The sequence below is a fragment of the Macaca mulatta genome, chromosome 6 (assembly GCF_049350105.2).
Source record: "Macaca mulatta isolate MMU2019108-1 chromosome 6, T2T-MMU8v2.0, whole genome shotgun sequence".
Lineage (NCBI taxonomy): Eukaryota > Metazoa > Chordata > Mammalia > Primates > Cercopithecidae > Macaca > Macaca mulatta.
This window is the reverse complement of record NC_133411.1, coordinates 99,780,562-99,803,262: the sequence shown is the minus strand read 5'-3', so window position 1 is coordinate 99,803,262 and position 22,701 is coordinate 99,780,562. Positions and strand designations below refer to the sequence as shown.

The following is a 22,701-nucleotide window of genomic DNA, read 5'->3' as shown; positions in this document are numbered from 1 at the left end:
ATTGAAATCATCAGGTCTAGTTATGATTTCCTAGTCAAATTTTACTAAAACAATTGACTATATATAAAACATCTGACATTTTTTATTCTTATAATGGACTAGGTCTTAAACACTGAACCACAGTTCTGCCCAATGAAAAGCACAGGTGTTCTAACAAGAAATAATAATAAATAAGATGTGGTATTTTTATTTTGTCAAGTAGTATACACGCATATAGTGCATGCAGGGATTCAGAATACAAGATTGCTTTAACAGCAATCAAATTTTGGTAGAATTTACTTGATTTTAACATCTTCCTTTTAGGCTGGTATTTTAAAGAAGATCAGAAAAATTACTCATTCTGGGAACAAAGACTTTTGAAAGCTGTCAGCTTACTGACAGTTATGATGAGCATTTATTTCAGGCTTATAAAACATATTAATCAAACTCATTTACAGTGTGATGGTCCAAAGAGGGTTATTTTATTTTTGAGAGATACTTTAAGTAAGTGAAGAGCACTGGTAACATATACTTCATTGATACAAAGAAAAATGTGTTTTTCGTCTTCAAAATGAGTAAATACTTTTCTTGGGTTTACAGAATGAAGCATACTGCAGGATTCTGTTTATTACAAGACTATTTGCAAAAGACCTATGCACCATTCATTGCACCTTGAAAAACACTTGAAAATATGGGTTGCATTTGCAAACTTCAATGTATGACATGGAAATCTGGCAAGCTGCCTGGCATCTACTTAAAGGATTGTCATTCTGGGAAAAATAAATTTCTCTAACTAGACAAAAGTCAATGTTTTCATGTTTTACTGCAATCAAACTGATAGAGCTGACAATTTAATGTCTCAACACTTAAAATATCTGTGGATAATCAGTTACCTCAATCAATCATAAACACAAATCCGTCTATTTTCAAAGCTTGTGTCTGTGACTAAGATATAAAACAGTTTGGTGAGACCCATCCCCCACAACACCTCATCATCTCCCCCCACCATCATCTCAGTAGTCCTGATTTGTCTTTAGCTATGCAGATATTTATACACATTATGCATCTGAAAATAACTTTTAACAACTCAAGTGTGATCAAATTTAGAAAGTTTTCTTTCACTGTCCTGTTTTATTTAATTTTTATGGGTAGTTTATAGCCTGTATGCCTGTCAGAAAAATGTGTAACTGTGCTGGCATTCCAGCTGAAGACATCATTACGAGTGAAAAAATGCTCAAGGCTTTTTCAAAGTGGGTGCTGAAACATACATTTCCCTTCTCTGACTCCAGGGGATGCTGGTAGCTACCCCAAACAGAGGTATTTTCGGGTCAAATGGTATAGTGCTGGCCCCTTAGGATTTCCTGGCAGGCACACCGGATGGCTCGTTTCTGGACACTCATCGTAATGATGATGATGATGATGATGATGATAAAGCAAGGGAGACAGTGACAACACAAGAAGGTGCCTGAGAAATTGGATTCCAGGTAGGTCTAGATTTGGCAGAACTGACAGGTTCAGTTCACTAAGCTTTGGTATTGATAATGACGGGAAACTTCAGACAGTTTTAGAAATCTGTTTCTATTAAGATATGCCATGGCATTTCTGCAACATGAGAACAAGTTTACTGGGGCACACCATTCTTTCAGCATAATAAGAATTGATGTGAGAATTTTACATTCCTAACAGATAATTACTCTGAATACTGAATAAGCCAAATTTCTTGTTTGGAGTATTTTTTGATATATTTTTAATGTAATGGTGTATATGTGTGTATATGTATGTATCGACACACACATTCACCACCAATGCTTCCTTTTTGTTTCTTTGATTATTTGGAGCTTTGCAATCAAACTAAGCAGTTTTAGAACCCTTGGGGCAGCATCTTTTAGTTCCCCGTCAGGCAGCGTTGCAAAACAATCAATCTTGCTCTCACTCTCACTTGGCGGAAGTGCCACGACACGAAGAGTGCAGTGCTTTGCTCTTGCCATGAAGCCTGGGTGACAAAAGTTTTTACAAGAAGCTGACTGTATTTGGGGTTATGAATATGCAATGACTCTCATTAGTATTGAAGCACCAGAGCAGGGGCTGACATCCCCCGCCACTCTGAGTTGCTGCAGAATCGGCTAATGAATTGTCTCGCTCCCTCACTCACACAGTCTGCTGTTGTGGCTCCTGAGTTCCAAGGGGAGTTGCCCATTTTGAGAAGACCATTGACTGCAAAAATTAATTGTCAAGGACTACTCTTGATTTCATGAAACAACGTGTAGACAGTGCTTAGATTGTCAAAACAGAAAAGCACTAAACTCTGTATAAGATAATATCATGAATAGAAAAATTTAGAGAGAGACACAAGAAGGTATATATTATGTACTTATATTCATCAGTGTGTACAGATATGCTTCCATCCTGGATCGTTGTACAATATGTGTGACTGTATGTAGATGAAACCAAGTCACAGAAACCTGACATTCTGTTGGTTTGTCTATTATCCTTCCAAATGGAACAAAAAGAGATGATAGAAAATTCCCAGAATGAATAGGGTTGAAACACAAAGACATTCCATCAATTCTTTACCATATTCTTTCTTTTGTATTCTTGGGTCTCTGCCAAACATTTTGCAGCTCATACACATACCATCTTTCATGAATATGTTACTGATAAGGATATGTTTATAGCCATTGATTAAGATATCTGAGCTGATTTGCAGTGTGTAAGAAGATGCAAAAGAGCTCAGAAACCATTTAGAATGTCCCCTTTCAATAGAATAAATTAAATGTGGTTTTCCACATCCCTCCTCCCTTGAAATTTCCTTTCAACTAGAAGAGCACTTCTGTGACTTGCTGCAGATTGTAAAGGATGGATTGAATTGAAATTGATAATATATGCTAAAAGGTAAGGGATATTTTGTAAGCTGTGCAAATATGGCAGTGAACAAAGAGTTAAACTCTTATATTAGGATGCTTGCTTCTGTGGTCATTTATTAATCTGCAATGGAAAGTCATCCCTTGCAAGGAAGTAGATATTTGTTATTTTATAGAGTTTTAGAGGTTAGTGTTATTATAATTGCTGTATCTGTTTGACCCATCACTGGAAACAAGAAAAAATAAAGTGAAAGAACCATGTAAATATAAGAGTACCAAGAATGAGTATAGCATAAAAATAAATGCAGCTCTGACAAAAGTGGCTCAAGTATCATACATCAAACACTTGTTACCTCTGCTGCCTTTAGTGACTGCACATGACTAAGAACAAATCAGTGATAAAATCTTAAGAAAGATGAAACCAGTCTGGGCCGTTGCAAAGACCATTAGTCATTCTACAAAGCCATAATATTATTTGTTCAAGTAATCCTTGGCTTCCTATTTAATGGACATAATATGCACTCCATTCCTAGTTCAAAGCCACAAAGGGAATTTTAAAAAATTGGATACGTCTTAGAGAGGACCAGTCAGACCTGATCACAAAACAAGCTGCTAAATTATTCAGTTTTATTACTAAATTTGCATTCTAGCTGTACTTCAATGCAAGTATAGGGTTTAAAATTTTTACTGTTTTAAAAATACTTATATAATCAGAAATGAAGTACCTATACAATCACAAGCATTTCCTGATTTTTCTGATGCCATTTCCCTACATATCCAAATATTTTCTATTACAAGACAAGAGTCTACCTGGGTAGATTAGGATAAACTAACTCTTATGGAGCACACTTGCATTTTAAAATACAAGAGTGGAAACAGATCCATTGGAACAATTATGGCTAAGCACAACCCATTCAGGTTTGATAGAAATATTAATATCTGTTACTATGAATAAGATAATCACATTACAAGTGAAAATAGTTTTAATTGAAATATGGTAGTTTTGATTTGGCACTGTAATTAGCATCTGTATTTAAAACTTTGTGACTGCTGTGAACATTATTTATGGAAGGTTTATATTAATATAATTTGGTGCTTGTTGCTTGTATCAAATATTGGTGTCTAATGAAATAAAATGCAAGTAACTTGGGCTTCTCACATTTTTATGAGTGATTTGCTGACAGTCATTTGCTGTACCTCCTTTTCTACACACAACCATAATACAATTGTAAGAGCAGGTGAAACAATATATTACATTGTTTCTATTTATATTATATTAAGCTGTCTTACTACAAACCTGAAATAGAATTTGGATACTTAACAAGAGAAAAGCAAATATGCATATGGATTTAGGCAATTATTTGATTTCTCATTCTATACTCTATAGCATCCAAAACCATATTTAGTATTTTGATATAGTTTATGAAGTGGACCCAGAATTGGAGTACCCTATAGCAGACAAAGTGCTGGAAGTCACAGACACATTCATCCTCCCTCACTCCCTCTCCCCCGACCTCTCTCTCTCTCTCTTTCTCTCTCTCTTTCACATACACATGTATGCTCTCACAATGGGGAGGGAAAAGAATGAAGAAGAGTTCAGCCTTTGATGAACTTACCTAGAATTTTGCCATTAGAAACTATTTTAATTTAAAAACATACATGTAAATTTTGTCCTTTATAGTTTACTATTTTTTAAATTTACATGTGAATGTGGGGCACCATAGTCATTTCAGTCTTTAGGATCTTTAGAGGTCTTGGTCTGAACTTGGACAGACCAAAGAATTTACTGTCAGCAAGTGCTATTTATACATTTCCTTGTCAGCCATGAATTAACAATTATTGAGTACAAATCTGGGTGCTGAGGGTAGGGAGAGGTGGACTAGGAAAATACAGAAAACAGAATCTTGGGTACCAGGAAGTTTATAATGTAGCTGGGGTGAAAGATCATGGGTAACAGTGGAGTCTCATTTACAGGGCTAGATGTGAACAGTAGATTGGTTTAGTGCTCCCAAAGTGCAGAAGTGTTTCAGAGTTGTCACTGAGATGTGAGAACAGCCTCAGGAGGGACAAGTATAGGGACTTCTCATAGGAGTTCCTGCTTGGATTTTGGAAAATTAAACATTTTATTAAAACTTGGCTTTACTTTGAAACGATATAAGTGTGTCTAAAACTCATTTTATTTTGATTTCAGTGGCAACATTTCCTTTAGAAGTGATATAATTTACAGTTTATAATTGTGCGTTTTGTAGTGTTCTTTAAATTTTTATCATTAAAAAAAAATTGTATCCTTAGGTAGGGAGGAAAAAATTTGTTTACTACAATTACAGTTGCCCCTTTTAAATGAAGGACAAGGGCAAAGGATTATACATGAAAAAGATCAGAGTAACATTTAAATAACTCCGTTTCTTCCTTAACTAACTCTTCAGTAGTCTTGCCTAGGTATACTTATAAATGGTGATTCCATATCAATGCCCAGAAAAATTATGCAAGTATGGACATATTGATGCCCAGCAAAAATTATGCAAGTCCCAGAGTCCTAAATTATGCAGTTCCCAAGTCCTGTATTACCAGAAATGGTCATTATATGCCCTAGGTGGGGAGCCTTTTATTACTTGGTAGGGTCTCTAAAAACTGATGTAACTGTTTAATTACTAGCCACAAGTCCAGCTCTCAGTAAAACTGCGAAGTTGTTTATCTGCCTCTCTTTTCTTTGACACTCTTCTTCCTTTTACCTTTTTCCCACTCTCCTCAGATGGCAATAAAAAGGGCTTGTGGTTACCCCTGGCAGAGGCGTTTGCTTTTTAAACAGGAGACTTCGTGATTTGATATAAGTGTTGGGTGTATGGCAGGCACTGTGCTAGCTGCTTTACATGGGTTACTGCAACACAGATAATTGTATGGATGAAAAAAGTAGTGCAGAGACACGCACAAAATGAATTGTCAGTATCACACAGGTAGTTAGGTTTTGAGTCCTAGTAGTATTTTTGACTCCAGAACCTATGTTGTTTGTATTACATCAAAACATATTCAGACCTTGAATAAATTATGCTGGAAGTTCAGGCTTTGTGCCAGTCCCACAGGAAAAAATGCTTTTGGCTCGGAGCATTGCCCTGCCTGGTGCTCTTCAAATGAGATGAGGTGGGCCGGGTGTGGTGGCTGACGCCTGTAATTCCAGCACTTTTGGAGGTCAGGGTGGAAGGGTCACTTGAGATCAGGAGTTTGAGACCAGCCTGGCCAACATGGTGAAACCCCGTGTCTACTAAAAATACAAAAAGTAGCCAGGCATGGTGATATGTGCCTGTAATCCCAGCTACTTGGGAGGCTGAGGCACAAGAATACCTTGAACCCGGGAGGCAGAGGTTGCAGTGAACCAAGATGGCACCACTGCACTCCAGCCTGGATGACAGAGCAAGACTCTATCTTAAAAAAAAAAAAAAAAAAAAAAATAGATGAGATAGATCTAATTAGTTCTGCTAACTCATGAGGCCAGTTTTGTATTTGCACCTTAAATCTGTTTTAATGTAGGCATATTCCAGGGAGACTTTAATCTTTGTTTTAAATTAATTTAATTTCTTAAACGTTTATTGAATGCCTGTTCTTTGCCAGACATTGTGCTAGATGCTGGTGGTACAAAGACAGTCTATTTAAGGAGAAAGACTGTATAAGACATTATAAATAACTATAATACAATTCACTAAATGATATAATAGAGGCAATGCAAGGGATCATGGGAACATATGAGGGAATAATTAATTATGCCTTGAGGGAAAGTGTCAGGGAATGCTATATTTGATCAGAGCCTTGAAGGACAAGCAATAAGGATTTTCTAGAAGGACAGGAGGAAGTTGAGAGTTCATTTTAAGTGATGGGAACAGCAGGAGCATGTGTGTGAATATGCCTGGCATATTTGGTGGATGGGAAGGGTTGTTTGATTGTAAAAACAGTCACCAATTTCCCTTTCCTGCTTCTAACTCCTGGCAAAGTGACATTGCAGATCCATCCATTAAAGGGTGGAGTCTCTTTCTCCATACTGAATCTGGGTTGATCATATGACTTGCTTTGACCAGTGGATTATTAGCAAACAGTGCAGAGACTCATGCACCGGGGCTTCTGCACTTGGAACCCTGTGACCGTATTGTCAGTGAGCCCAGGTTACTGTGCTGCAGGATGAGTGGTCACCCAGAAAAGAACTGAGGCTCTTGCCAACAGTCATTGAACTGCTAAACATGCGAGTGAGATCATCTAGTTACCAGCTGATCCACCATTTGATCACAAACACATGGGAGAGTCCAGGGGCAATCAGTTGTCAGCCCAGATTTCCCCTGATCTCTCTGGGGTGTCAGCTGATACAGAACTAACTGCCCAGCCCATTCACAGACTTATGAACTAAATAAAATGTTGTTTTAGCTAGTAAATTTGGGGTGTTTTGTTTTTCAGCAAAGCTGATACACAGAACTTACATGTAGAGTACAGGAAATGTAGGAGAGGGAGAAGCTAAAAATGAAGAGAATGTTAAGGAGTTTAAGATATCTGATACCATATTAAGGAGTTTAGACCTACTTTCTAGTACCAAGCTTCCCAACGTCATTGATTCATGTACTGCTTTTATCTTTTTTAAAACATCTCACACTACCTGAATAGATTAATTTTTCTTTAAATTGCGTGAGTTTTATACTGAAATTTATTTTTAAAGCAAACTTAACTTGACACCCAGTTTGATGTGTTAATTCTGTTTTTTGAAACGTATTAAAATATGAATATTTAAGAAGTTGGTCTGTTTGCTATGAGAAATCATCTTGTATATTATGAGGAGTGCATTTAAGGATTTCCTGCTTTAATCAGTACGAATCAGAAGCACGTGGAGAATAGTTTGAAGTGCAGAGGCTGCTGGTAGGGAGGAGTGAGGAGGCTAATGCAGAGGTCCAAGCGGAATGTAGTAAATGGTAGGTAGATACACTTGAAATGTGTTCTTGAGGAAGAAGAGAAAGACCTGGTGACAGATTTGATCTATGTGGGGTGAGAATGGGAAGTGTGAAGGAGAAGGAGTATAAATATGACTTGGATCATATAGTAAATACTAATACTATTAAGAAAAAGGAGAGAAAAATATAAATTATATAATTTATGATTTAATTTGATATAAATTATAAAATATATATTAGAAAATATAATGTACTTGTAGAGTTTGCAATGGTAGGTCATTTGAAAACAGGTGTGCTAGGCATTTGGACATATGGGTCTGGGCTTAAAATACTATTTTTGAAGTCATCAGTGTGTAGTTGGCACATAGTTGAAGTCATGAGAGTAGATGACATCATCTAGAGGAAGTATTTGGTACAGAGATTTCCAGCTTTTGTTTTTTTCATCCCCAGACTCTTAAGAGAAATAACTTACTCCAGCTAGAAATGGTGAGGGGTTCACATATGTAATGATTCTCAAATGGGAGTGGAGGGGATCTGTGCAGTGTGAAAAATATGTCCCCCAGGTGATTTTGCTATACTGCTGCTCTCTCCTTGTGGGTTTAATGAAATGAGGACCGTGGAAGAGGAATTAGTAAAGATGTGAGCCACAGTGCTAAATTTTGCAGAGAAATCTAGTAGTATTAAGATTATTATTTAACCAATGCTGACTCATGAAAGTATAGTACTTGGCATATAATAGGAGAACAGTAAAGGTTTGAGTGAATGATTTATGTAAAACTGTTTTGTATTTGAAACACTCCACAAGCCTTCAGTATTAAAGTTAGACAAGATTTGTAATTGTACTACTTTGGACTTGGAAATCAGTGTGGATTTTTAAAATTTTCTCTGTCCATGGTCAGTAGCTTACAACAGTGCCTACTTGGGCACCATAATCCTGATCTCAGTGCAAAGCAATGTTTGAGCCTGTATTCAGGAAATAATGCTGGGGTAAGGCTGTTGACTGATGTCTGTTTTATGGCCACTCCACGTGTGGGCCTCCTGCCTCTGCCACCTATGGTTCCCAGAGGCAAGTTACTTGCCTTATGCTGATTTGAATTGAGAGAATTAATAGACTTTACTGGCAGAACTGGAATGCCATCAGCCCATCTAGTTGTTAGGTAATTTTATGCTCACACTAGCAGCTTCTTTTTTATTATTATTATTAAAATGAAAGGATTTCTACCTGCCTTTGCCTGCAGCTAAGGAGAGGCCCCGGATCAGGACAGCAGAGTTTTCTCAGATGTGATGTGGTGCCCCTTGCATCCTGCTCAGAGAATTCTCAGCAGCACAGGTTTGTTTGACATCTGGCATTCACAATTCCTGTGAGAGTGGCTTCCCCCTAAATGTGCCCTGAAAGCATTCCTGCTGTGCCCCTTCTGTCCAAGTATAAACACATCATAGGAAATGAACAAGTAAAGACCCAGCTTTTCCGGAAGGAATGAAGGAACCCCTCACCCAGCTGGCCCGGGTTTTGATGTCCAGCTTCAGGAAATTTTGCCAGCCGCTGGGGTAGGGGCTGTTGTCTTGACCACTTGGCACCTTAGTCCCTTTCCCATTCTAAACTCCCCAGGTGCTGTCCACAGCCTCTGTTCTAAGTCATCCAGCTGAGGAAAATTGTTCCAGGACTTTTGAAATGTGAAAGAAGGGTTGTCTTTCATTGTAGATTAACCAAAGGGCAACTGGATTAATTATTTACAGTTGTAAATGTGGTGCTGCGTTTACTGAGGTAGGGGACACGTTTAAAAATAGTTGAAGCAGTCTAAAGCTAGACCTATAGAGAAAAAGATTCCTTTCCATTTGTTTTAATATGAAGATACAAATATTAAAAATGATAAAATGGATATATAACAAGGAAGTTGACACCAAAATAAAAGGAAAAGCAAAGCCTTTTTACTTTCCCCTGGCTACTGTCTTTCCAATTCCATTTTTTGCTCCAGCCTAATGAATGTATTGTAAGTAAAACCTGCATGCTGTCTTTGCTCTCTGCCTTCCTACTACTGCAAATATCAGCTCAGCCACTCTTTCAGATCCACTTCAAGGAAACACCGACTTGAAAACTCTCCCCCATGGTTTTGTCTGAACTGGCTGCCATTCTGCAGCACACACCAGATCCAATTGCTGGAGTCGGGAACCCAGAGGTGAGCAAGAGCAAGCACTTAGCTGAGTGAGTCAGGCGGGCCTGCGTGAAAGGATGTAGGTGAGCCAGAAGCTAATGGGAAAAATAGGGGGTCGTTGCTAATTTTGATGTGGGGAAATCTGAAAGGCTCTTCTGCATGTCAGAGCATTTGAATATTTGGCAAACAGCTGGCTGGGCTCCGGGAGAGCGCCTCTTGATTCGCCTCGTCAGATGTTCAAAGATAAAATGAGGCAGCATGCACGCCAGCACATAGCTCATAGCCTTGCAGTCAGTTTTGAATTTAGATTTGAATTGTGATATCAATGTCATGGTGGCACATGCTTTGAGAAAGTACTTACAGAGAATAATTGAAAGATTCAGTGTGAAGCTTCTGAAAGCCATAATTTAAAGTTCCAGAAGCCTCCATATTACTCTCACCATTAAAATTTAAAGTGACAGAAGCCCAATTATGTATGGTTATTTTCTTAAATAAAATCATATATCTACCCCAAGTGAAAGATTCATTGCTGCCCACTAATCTCTGTCAGGAGAACCAATCTCAGCGGCGTCCAGTGTCGGCAGCCAAGATGGTTAGCTTTATGCTGGGGACAATGGAGCGGCCCTGGGGGAAGCAGAGCTGGAAGGCCTCCGCGGAGGAGCTTGACTTGCAGGAGACTGATTTGCATGATAATCACCATCATGGATCCTCCCTGGTGCCAGCCTCCACACTTAACCAAATGCAGTATAACTTTCATAGCAGCTGAGAAGCCTGAGTAGGGGCTGTAGCACACATTTTGCAAAGCCTGGATGACGTCAAAAACTGCTAGTGAAGAGGGGGCAGCTGGTTGTAAAGCTAAACCACACCGAAGAATGGAGACTTGGAACATAACCTTAAAACCTGATAAAGAATATAACTTTGGGGACTGTTGAAAAATACGAAGCTTTTCCCTCTTATTATTATTATTATTATTATTATTATTTTTAACTCAGAGGAATCTGTTTACCAGAAGAAGCCTTTTCTTACTGGAACTTCTGAAGCCGTTGAAACCATGGCATGAAAATAGATCAGTGGAAATACAGAAACATTTCCAGTGCAGACATTTCAGTCTCTATCAGTTAGAAGTATGGAGCCAGACTTGTAGACTAGGAATCTTCCCACCAATACTTGGTCTGTTTGATTTTACTTTATACTGCATTGTGATTTGGGGCATATGGTAGAATGGTAGCCAGAATTGCAATGAAAAATTGCACAGAGCCAGTCAAGCTTAAATCACTCAAAGTTTGTTATGAAAAACTTTATTCCTTAGGGCTCCCAGGGACAAAGGAGCATGTAAATCAACTGATGTTATGGAGCATGATTTTGGATAATATGGAGAGTATGTACATATCAATACTAATCTAAGCAGTCTTAGAAATAATAAATCACATATTTCTTGTAATTTTCCCAGTTTGATAAAACATTTACAAGTAGGTCTTGGTTCTGCCGAGTTTTGTCATGACTGTAGCACAGCCAGCTCTTTGGCAGTCTGCAAGTTTATTTTTTGTTTTCTGGATTTAGCTTTGGATCTATCCTTCTTTTTACAGAATTGGTCCTGTGATAAGAACTCAACTTCTCTTCCTTCCCTTTTGTTCATGTCTCATTAAGAGGTGGCCACATTCACTTAATGTCCATGATTCCATCACTATGTTTAGACTCTCCCTGTAAATTATTTTCTCTCTTCCATTTTCTGCCTTTGACATTTTGTTGGCCTCCTCCTTTAAAAAAATCATTTTTAAAATTCCCTGCTCCCAGCCTCCTTTCTTTCAATTCTTCTCGACTTGTCTACTCTGTAGTCTCTGCCTTTTCACCATTCACTCTTTAACCCTTTGCAGTCTGGATTCAGCCACCCCAGATGTGCTGAAACTACCTTCTCAGACAAAGACAATACTCCTACTTGACAGACCCTCTTTCTCACTCTACTCTATAGGGGAGTGGCTTACCTAATTGGTAAATATGGGTTGAATAAGTGGGCTACCTCAGCTTACTGCCATGCTCGTTCTATCTGGAGAAGGGCCTGCCTACCAAGAGCACACATTTTCCCAAAGGCTGGGGGCTCACCCCAGCTTTTGCTGTCCTGGCCTGCCAAGATGATATAATTATTATTATTATTTTTTAGGTAGTCTCATTCTGTTGCCCAGGCTGGAGTGCAGTGGCGCAATCTCGGCTCACTACAACCTCTGCCTCTTCGGTTCAAGTGATCTGTGCCTCTGCCTTCGGAATAGCAGGGATTATGGGTGTGCACCACCATGCCTGGCTAATTTTCGTATTTTTAGTAGAGACGGGGTTTCACCTGTTGGTCAGGCTGGTCTTGAACTCATGATCTCAAGTGATCCACTCACTTCTGCCTCCCAAATTGCTGGGATTACAGGCATGAGCCACCATGCCCAGCCCCAAGATGATATAATTCTATAGCTTAGCCATGTGTGTTTTGGATTTCAGACTAAGCTACCTCCTCCACCTTGGCTTCAATCAGTAATAAAGGTTATATTCTGGTCCCTCATCTGTTTTTATTTCTGTATTATTTCTTTATTTGCTCAGAACCTAGGAAAGGAAAGGGGTGTCAATTTTGCAGAATCCTTTAGAAACCTCAGCACATATATGTACAAGTAAAAACTTAAAGTTCTGTCTTTCCAAACTCACTGTCCAGAAGTGACCACTATTAATGTATATCCTTTCTGATTTTTCTATGCATATGCAAATATATATTTATATAAGTATATAATAGAAACCTTTTTTAAAGGTAGAGTCTAGCTATGTTGCCTAGGCTGGAGTGCAGTGGTTATTCACAGGCACTGTCTTCGCACACTATAGCTTCAAACTCCTGGGCTCAAGCGATTCTCCTGACTCAGCCTCCTCAGTAACTGGGACTGCAGGTGCACGCCACTGTGCCCAGCAGTAGAAATGTTTTTACTTGAATATCACATAGCAGAAATATACATAACTACATGTTTATACTTACAAATCTCTAAGATTTTTTTCATATAATTTCTCTTTGTACACATATGTTTCTGTATATACGCAGTTGTATTTTTTCCAAATACGGTATCACTCTATACATTTTGTCCATTATCCTTTTTTCACTGAACATAGCTTCATGCCAGTAAATAGAGGCATACTATGTTATTTTTAATGGCTGTGCAGTGTTCTCGAGTGTGGATGGTCCGTAATTAATCATCCTTCAACTGTTGGCCATTTAGATCACTTAACGCTTTTGCTATTGCAAATAACACTGTAGTGAACATGGTAATGTTTTTGTTTTTGTGAACTTGTGTGGCTATTACTGTAAGATAGATTCCAAGAAGTAGTATTTCTAGGTATTTGATTAATAATGAGGAACTCATAGGTTGGGAAGGATTCTGAGAGTACTCAGTTTATCCAGCACGCCCAGGAAGATTTTTTTCTTGCTATGACATTGAATAGTCCAGAGAGTGAAACTCCATATTATTTTTCAGTAATGCTTTCCAGTGACTTGAAATCAAAATTGATTATAAAAGAAATGGTAGCAATTATGATGCTGTGGCCAAGGGAGTTGGAAGTGAAAGTGAAAGTGAAAGGCTGAATCCTAACATAATACTGTGCTGAGCCTGGTGGACAAACCAATCAGGTAACACAGATAAGGGGTTAGCAAATTATGGGAGTCCCAGATATTTGGATAAATTTACATTCATATAGTAGGGAAGTTTTTATTTATTTATTTATTTATTTATTTTTATGAGACGAAGTCTCGCTCTTTTGCCAGGCTGGACTGCAGTGGTGCAATCTCGGCTCACTGCAACCTCTGCCTCCTGGGTTCAAGCGATTCTCTGCCTCAGCCTCCCAAGTAGCTGAGACTACAGGTGTGCGCCACCACACCCAGCTAATTTTTGTATTTTTAGTAGAGACGGGTTTTCACCATGTTGGTCAGGATGGTTTTGATCTCCTGACCTTGTGATCTGCCTGCCTTGGCCTCCCAAAGTGCTGGGATTACAGATGGAAAGTTTATTCTTTTATACTTTATAGAGAATAGCTATGAGAGATTAGTTCACTCTGGGTGACCAAGACTGCAAACCTCAAGATAGTCCTTGGCAAGCTGGCCCCCTTTAGGCCTTGGCTGTCAGTCACCAGGAAGTAGGTGACCTATTGAGAGTCTGGCCAGACTATAAGGGACCTGAAATCTGCTTCTGCCACCTATTCCACAGTGCATCAGGCTAAAGAATAGTTGGTTATCCTTTACCTGGATTGCTTTGCTTATGTCTCAAGGCTGTTTCCCTTGCAGAGAGGCATGTGGCAGCTCTTTCACAAGCTGGTCTAAAGAAAAGAAAAGAAAAGAAAAGAAAAAAAGCGTGATGCAACTTGACAGAGTTGTGGGATTCTAAGTGCTTCAGGTGGCCGCCTCTGAAGCCTATAGGATTTATTTAGAATATTTTCAGTACGGTGATGACCTACAAGGGGGAAAAAAAAAATCCCCTGTATATTATGGAACTGGCTATAGGCGTGGTGGGAACAGTGCTGCAGACATGTGCTTTATTCACTGTCTTATCTTGTACATGTTTCCCACTCAGTGTGTACACAGAAGCATATCTGCATCAGAAACAAGTGCAGCATGAGTAGCAAAGATGAACATGTTCAATAGCTAGGAATGACCACATACTGTGCACATTTACACAACACTGTGAAAAGAACCAGGCAGCCTCACTGTTAGATCATTTCACTGCACACCAAAGAGATTTGAAATGAACTTTTAATTATGATTGCTGAATTGCTATGGCTATATTCCTTAATATGAGCATCTGATGAAGTTAGTTTTCTTTAATTGATGAATGAGCATTTAAACTTGTAAGACTGAATTTGTTATGTATTGGCAGTTTTATATTCTGACTTTTTTTTGCTGGAGTACAAATTATAGGTGCTCTTTATCTGTTTTAGTTTTGAGGTCACTGTTCTTCCTTCACCTTTGTGTGGCTTTTTAGATTTATTAATGGATAGAGCAGTGCTAAGTGACTATTAAACTCTTTTCCATATACAGTAAAACCCATTAACATGGACCTTACTAAATTTGGAATTTATGAAAATGAGGTCAAGGCCTGGGTTAAAGTTTACCTTTGCATTGTCTCTGAACTAAAACTTTGCTGAGCTAATAAATAGTATAAATAAAATTGCAGGGGATGGCACTGTTCCTTTAAAAAGCAGACTTCTTCAGCACTTTAGAGAAAGACCTTATAAGACAGATAACGAAGTAGTGTGGCATAGTGCAAAGACTAGGCCACTTACTAGCTATGTGACCTTAGCTTCACTGAGTATTTTCCTCCATCTGTAAAATGGAGATAGTTATCTACTTTAGGAGGTTGTTGTAAGGGTCAGTTTTAATGTATAGAAATGCCTTGTGTGAAGTAGTTACTTCATACATGGCGGGTAAATATTACCTAAAATAAGTGGTGAGCTAATTTTAAATACCTTTTTTTTTTTTTTTTTTTTTTTTACTAAACCAGGGTTCCTTGGCACTTTAGAGTTTTGTTACCCTCCTCTGAGATATTACTTTTATTATTATTATTATTGATTGAAGAAAAAATCCTAGCAGTTTGGTGTGGTTGTAAAGAGCACGAGCTTTGGAGTCAGACAACTGCAACTTTGGAAGGAGTTCTACCACTTAGTAGCTGTGTGGCCCTAGGAAAGTTAACATCTCTTAAAGTCTGTTTTCCAATTTGTAAAAATGGTATGATAATACCTGCTCCAGGACTGTTTTGAGGACTAAATGAGATAATGTAAGGTAAAAAGCCCAGTGATTTTCATGTAATAAACTCTCAAATGTCAGCTGTTGCTGTTATCATGCTGTTTTTGATAACTGTCCATACTTTAGACTTTTCATTCATTCAGGCTTGTCTTTTTCAGTTCACCCAAATTAATGAATTTTACTCTAGATATAATCTCTGTTCTATATGAGAATTTTAAGTAGGTAAGTTAAAATTATAGAGAAGCAAAATGGCTGTATAAATAGGGTGAAAAAAGAAAGAATATTATTTTAAAAGTAGAGGCACAAAAGCAAGTTAGACTTAAATTACTGTGTAATGAATTTTGTGCATAGTCTGTGTCCTTTATCAAAGCTTTTTATATTAAATAGAAGGAAATGGAACTTTATATATAAGTAGTAAAAAGTGTGGACTAGTGACCAGCTCATTCCATTCATTGGGAGAGAAAGGCATTAAGTCCATGTTTAACTTTATTTTCATCTTCTTGTTTCCCCTGTGTTTCATAAGCTATGTGGGTGAGAAATGTAAGTACTGTAATGTCCTGCATAGAGACTATAATCTATCCTCTCCTTAATGACAGCCTTACACAGTTTGTAGAATCCATCACTTCAGCAGAGCAGACTGAATTACTTTGATGACTGGCAAATGGGCACCACTTGTGGTGAAATGAAAGCAGTCAGGTGTGTGTTTATTAAGTGCTCTTCAATAAGAGAAATGTGTTTTCCCGAAAACTCTCATCCATGCTATTTTTGTAGAAGCAAAAAAGGGGCCCATCTTCCTTTGAGAAAACAGAATTATTCTTCTTGAGATTCTGTACTATTACAAGTTCACAATCATAAACGTGTTATAAAAATCAGGCTTTTCTGCAGTATATGCATGAACAGTGGAAGCTTGCAATAATAACTGGCAGGGACAGAACCAGTACTCTTGGGGCAGTGTGCCTTTGACTTTCCAGGACTGCCCAATTCAAGTGGATCCATTTAAAAAAGTTAAGTCAGTTCATTAATTTGATGATCAGTGGTTCTGCATATAAGAGTTTTCATAAAAGTAAATTCACAAGTCAGAAAATATCTTTTGTCAAACCATGTTTTCTAAGATTTGGGTCAGAAAGTGATCATTCTAATGCACACCATGTTGATTACTTGTATTATATCAGATCTTTATTGGAAATACTGAATGGTGAGTTGTTAAGGTCTGGCATTATTTGTTTAGATCTGGCGTATGAGTAAGATCAGCAATAATAGCGTAGTACTTATTGAATGCTTACTATATTCAGGTACTGTGCTAGAAGCCAGGGATATGAGACCCCCAGCCCACATCCCCCAAAAAAGACATAGTCTAATGTTGCTGACAACAACTCTGTGAAGTAGATACAGATAAAATAATACAGAGTTTAAGTAATTTGTCTAAGATAGGTCAGCTATAAAGTGGCAGAGCTGTATTTGTTACAGCAACCTAACCTATATTCTTGTTGAGAGGTACCAAAGTATAGTGGCTTAAACGAGAAAGAAGGAGCTCCTTGACACAGCATGGCTGGTGTAGCAGTGCTGGATCGCTTATGTTTAGACTGCTGGGTCAGGGAGATGTACACTTCTATCTGATACCTCTGCTGCCCCTGGATATTGGCCTCATTAATATGTCCGAAGATGCATAAGTGTTCTCTTTAAGGGCACTTCTTGGAGGTGGTACTCTTAAGATTTTTTCTGTTGTTTTTAACTGCAACAGTTTATTTTTCCTTACACAGTAGCATGTTGCTGGGGCCTAATGTTCTCACATAACAAAAGAAAACCAAAATTTGTTGTCATTGCTTAAATAATTGGGAATTGTGTATAAAAAAACCTTACATAAGTTAAAAGGATGAATAAATTTCTATGCAAACTGCTTCCAACTCAAGGCAAGTTACAGCCCATGGTATTCTGGCAGGAAAACACCAGGTAGAAAGGAAACTGGGTCCTAAGGCTTGGACTTCTCCAACCCTGATATACTGGCAAGACAGAAATGACAACTGGTTCAGGAGCCCATGCCAGCCTCTAGAGAAATCCTGGAACACTCAGCCCTGACACATTAATACCTACACAGATCGGAGACTGCTGGCCATGCACACTCACAAGCCACAGACTTCTCTTCTACAAGCATGTTCTCACCTCAGCCACAGAAGTGACTGAGCCACATATATTAGTACTAAGGGTTTAAATCAAAGATATTCCTAGTTTCTACTCACATCCCATCAACCATACCTAGCTACCAGGAGGGCCTGAAAATATAGTTTTTGTGGCCATTCATCCCTTAAAATTCAAGGATTCTATCAATAAAAAGCAGTGGACAGTGGGTATTAGGGGACAGTTCTTATTCTGAGTCACATGCTAACAAAAACATTGTTTCAAAGTGGAGTTTTCACCACGGTCTTTTCCAAGTGATGAAAGATCATAGGACTTTGGGGTATGCTTAAATTAATTATGCAGTTCTTTTCAAGTAAGGTTATGTGTATATGTATGTAGTGTGCATATGTAATATTTAAATATTCAAAATATGTGAAGTATCATGAATATTAAATGATTCTATGGCAGACTGTGGTCATCTGCAAGAGCCAGTAAAACATTTTATAGTAAAAGTCCACTGGCTTTTACTTCTTTGGCAGGAAGGCTTACAAAACCCCCAGGATTTGTCGTGCTTGCATCCTAACTCAAAAAGATCTCAGACTCAGAGATCTATGTTGTAAGAAGTGTGTTCTTAGAGAAATGCCTTTATAAAAATACAATTAAAGTTTTGAATGAGAGATGTACTCAATATATGAATCATAAATAACACTGACCCAGAACTTCAAAGTTTCTCAGAGTTCTTGGTCTCTTCTGATGTAGTTTAGACATTTACTTTAGAAAAATCAGTAAGTTTTTATTAAGAAGACACTTAGATTCTAATTGCATTCAGATCCTTGCTCATGTGTTTCCTGTGGCCACAGGTACTTGGAGGAGATGAGCACAGGCTGCACCTCAAGTATTTAATACATACACATATGTTCTTAGCCTACTTAGGCCCTGGCCGTCCTACCCCAAACCTAATGCAGTCTCTGATGAGCTCAGCTCAGAGGCAGTTTCAGTCCAGTTTTATCACACCAGCAATGTGGAAGTAGAAAGAAGCAATCCAAAGAGAGTGAGAACCTTAAAGAGATGAACCCCGAAGAGATGAGAGAGCCAACAGAAGTTAAAGCTTTAACTTTTTCTCCCAGCATACTGAAAACTTCTCCCACTTACAAAAGTTTAACTGAGTTGGGTAACTTGATTCAGTCACTTTGTGTCTTTTCCTCCTTGGGGATGGGCTTGGGTAGGGGTAAGGAGAAGATGGGATGGAACTTTCCTCTCCTTTTCCTTCTAGAGATCAGCACCAGGCACTTTGGAGAAAGCATAACAAGTACAAGACATGACCTTTATCCCAGTTCCCAAAGGACTAGCAGTCTTTGGGGGAAGGTAATGTATTCCAAACATTTAATGAAAATCAAGTACTAAACTGTGTGATATTGATTATTCTGAAGGAATACAGATAAGGGATAAATTCATGTAGATTTGTTTCTTGGGGAAGACTTTTTAGATTGTGTCATAAGTGCCAGGCCAAGGGATGAAAAGGAGCCAATTAAGAAGGCAGAAAAGAGGATGTGAACAAAGATTCAGAATGAGCTTAGAGGTCAGTAGACCTGTGTGCTTGAAGCAGAAACTTCATGTTGGAGACTAGGAAATAAAGTGAAATAAGAAAGTGGAAGATGTCAAAAATCAGGCAGGGGTTAGGCCATAGGAGAGGCCATTTTTAATGGAATGAGGTAAGAATACATTAATAAATGACTGAATGATGATATGTATGTGTGTGTGTATATATATGTGTCTATATATATACATATATACACATATAATATATAAATATAAACATCTATATATACATATACATACATATATACACATATATACACACATGTACATATGATCATTCAGTCATATATATACACACACACACGTATACACACACACACACACACACACACCATAGTGCTATAATTTGTCTAGGCTAGGCGAGGAAGTTCCTATGAAGGGTCTCAGCAGCATAGGTTTCCAGGGAACAGGAGGAAGCCAAGATTAGGTATATTAGGGACTGGGAACCTGGTTTCACTAGGATGAGCCAGCAGTCCAATCCTTAGTGACCAAGTGGATGTGGTGATTTGGGGATTGGTTCAGGGAAGGTGTTGGTACCTGAGGAGATTTAATTTAGCAGGAGGTTTGGGCCACTAGAATTGTAGATAACAGGTGATATTTAGAGTTACGAGTGGTGGTATCATGGAAGGAGGCAATCTAATCACAACTGGATCCCAGCCCACAGCTGGATCCCAGCCCACAGCTGGGGGCCTGGAATGGAATCTAGGGAAGGGTTTTATCAGGGCCCTAGTCAAGTAGATATAGGTTCAGGGCAAGGCATAAGGCATTGTAGGAAACAGAAAATCCAGTCAGGGCAGACCCCAGCTCTGAGGATTGAGCCAACATGTTTGGAGGTAGGAAAACAGGGAGAAATGAAGAAGCAATGTAGAGTAAAGTCAGTGCAACTGAATGCATTCGTGATCAAATAGAGAATTCCAGTCTCACCATCTTCTGGGCTGCAGTTTTTCTCTATGGCCTGCTCTGATGAGGATGGGTTGAAGGTCACAGTAGTGCTGAGTCTTTTAAGTGGAGACGTCAGGGGCCCAAGCTCAGAGGGAGCCTGGAATGAATGGCTGAGGTGGAGGACCAGAGGAGATAGCATTGCTTGGAAGGAGTTGAGACTATGGCAGAGGAGACCTAGGCCATCTTATTCCAGGCTGAGGAGAAGAGGACCTGAGTAAGGATGGGTGGTGGAGGCAGGGTCTGCAGTAAGACAGTTCAGAGAGACAGCAGCCCTTGAGCATGTGAATGAGTGAAAATGTTTCTTGTAAAGATGCCTGTCTTTTCTGGTCCATGATGGTGTAACTAATACACAAGGTGTGACTGGATCCTTCCATGCGGCCCTCATGAGGTCTTTGCTACCTAGCTGATGTTTGAAGTGTTTGTGTGTGCCTCTGTCTTTGACTCACCTGGCTAGTTCAGAGTCTTTGCTGAAGAAAATGTGCTTCTGCCTGTCCGATTGCTTCACAGCACGCTTCTCTATCTGCAACTGTTGTTTCCCAGCCATCCATATGGTGCCACAGGATGGGGCACAGGCAGGGACTTTACTATTCACAAAGGGGTAGGGAACGCGAATGGAGCTTTTCCTGCTTATAAAGGCAAGGAATGAAAATGCAGAATTCTTACCTGGTAGGGAAACTTTCTTTTCCAAATATGCAGGTATGTGATATTTCTGATTTCCTCAGGCTTGGATCTGTGCCTGGGGGTGAGATGGATTTCAAAGTCATTATTTAAAGTAGGGAGATAAAGCTTTAGACAACCACCATAAGAGATCCTGGTTGTATTTTTGAAATGTTGAATGAAATAACATTTTAGTGATCAGTGAAAGGCTAACCTTTGTACTTCTGAAAAGTGTTCTTAGAAAGGCCTAGATTAATAATTGGTTTCAATTTGTCCACAGATACACTGCCTCTAGGACTGGGACAGATAGCCACTGAGTACCAGCTTCAAATCACCCTGCACATTTTCTTGTTGGAAAGATAACCACTGGAGAACCATCTCGTTACCTTCAGCAAAAATGAAAACAAATCAAGACATTAAGAATGCCACAGTGGACAGCAGTTACGCAAGGTTCAGCAGAGGAAGTTTTCAAGATGGTGTGCCTCGCTAGCCAGAAATCAGAAAAGATCGAAGCTAGCCTTTTCATCTCAGCTGCTCCTTAAATCAGTCCAACCCCTCCAAATTAATGTGAATTGAAATATGCATTGCTTTTCAACTTAATTGAGTACTTACTATGTGTGAACCACTGCACAAAATAGGGGAAGAAAATGAGGGAGACAAAGCCTGCCTTCAGTAAATTTACAGTTAGTTTCAGGGTACATTGTTTTTCTTCTGCTGTTAATTAGGTGTATCCCCAAGAAAATAAATAAATAAATGGAAAAGTATATTCTGTGTTTTAAGTCTCTTTAATAAAAAACAAAACAAAACCCAAAAAACTCCTAACATGGCAACTCGGTACGTTTTAATCCTTTTTGTTGTTGTTGTTGGACTTCTGATAGGATCCATTTTATTGATTCCATAAATATTTAGTAGACTTTAGAGATATTAATACATGGTAGTTTGAGTTAATATGCATTAAATTCTGTTTTTTTCCCCTTAGGTATAGATTGTCTGTTGTAAAAATATATTGTTTGTGGATTTCTTGGGGAGTGGGAAGGTGAATTATACCTGTTGTCTCTACAGTCCACTACCTTCCCTGCCCTAGGGCAGTGGTCCCCAACCTTCTTGGCACCAGGGACCAGTTTCCTGGAAGACAATGTTTCCGTGGACAGTGTGGGGATGGTTTCGGGATGAAACTGTTCCACCTCAGATCATCAGACATTAGTTAGGCTCTCATAAGGACTGTGCAGCCTAGATCCCTCACATGCGCAGTTCACAGTAGGGTTTGCACTGCTATGAGAATCTAAGGCTGCCGCTGATCTGACAGGAGGCAGAGCTCAGGTGGCAATGCTTACTGGCCCACTGCTCACCTCTTGCTGTGCGGCCTGGTTCCTAATAGGCCATGGACCCCCACAGACTGGTACCAGTCTGCAGCTTGTGGACCCCAGACTGGTACCAGTCTGCACCTTGTGGACCCCTGCCCTAGGGGCCTGCCATTCTGAGTGAGTTACTAGCATGAAGAAGAGGAAGGTTTGGATCAAATGTGGGTGGTGGTACTCAGAGACCCAAGATAGGATAGGGATGGAACAAAACCCATCTGGGCAATGGCTGTATGAAAATTTGGCTAAGTAATTATTTCAGTATTCATTGTCCTTTGTGTTCCATAAGTTAGATGACTGTCTAATTTTTCCAAAAATTTATTTCTGACTTGAGAATAAGTGTGTCATGATTTTCCCAGTGTA

The 22,701-nt window shown here is 39.0% G+C and overlaps 1 protein-coding gene across 10 annotated transcripts in view; it reads left to right on the top strand.

Moving 5' to 3' along the window:
* Nucleotides 1–21,746, top strand: part of LOC696885 (E3 ubiquitin-protein ligase Itchy homolog) — a 175,680-nt gene extending 153,934 nt beyond the window's left edge. For 6 of the 10 annotated variants that reach the window (XM_078004975.1, XM_078004974.1, XM_078004972.1 and 3 more), the window contains 2 exons: nt 19,056–19,147; nt 21,261–21,746. In XM_078004975.1, coding sequence (XP_077861101.1) covers nt 19,056–19,147; nt 21,261–21,275 — 107 coding nt within the window. In that variant the 3' untranslated portion in view covers nt 21,276–21,746. Of the gene's footprint in view, nt 1–579; nt 4,001–9,000; nt 9,093–19,055; nt 19,148–21,260 lie in introns of those variants that run through there. The other 4 variants (XM_078004980.1, XM_078004979.1, XM_078004978.1 and 1 more) reach the window with 3 other exon arrangements.
* The last annotated feature ends 955 nt before the right edge of the window (nt 21,747–22,701 follow it).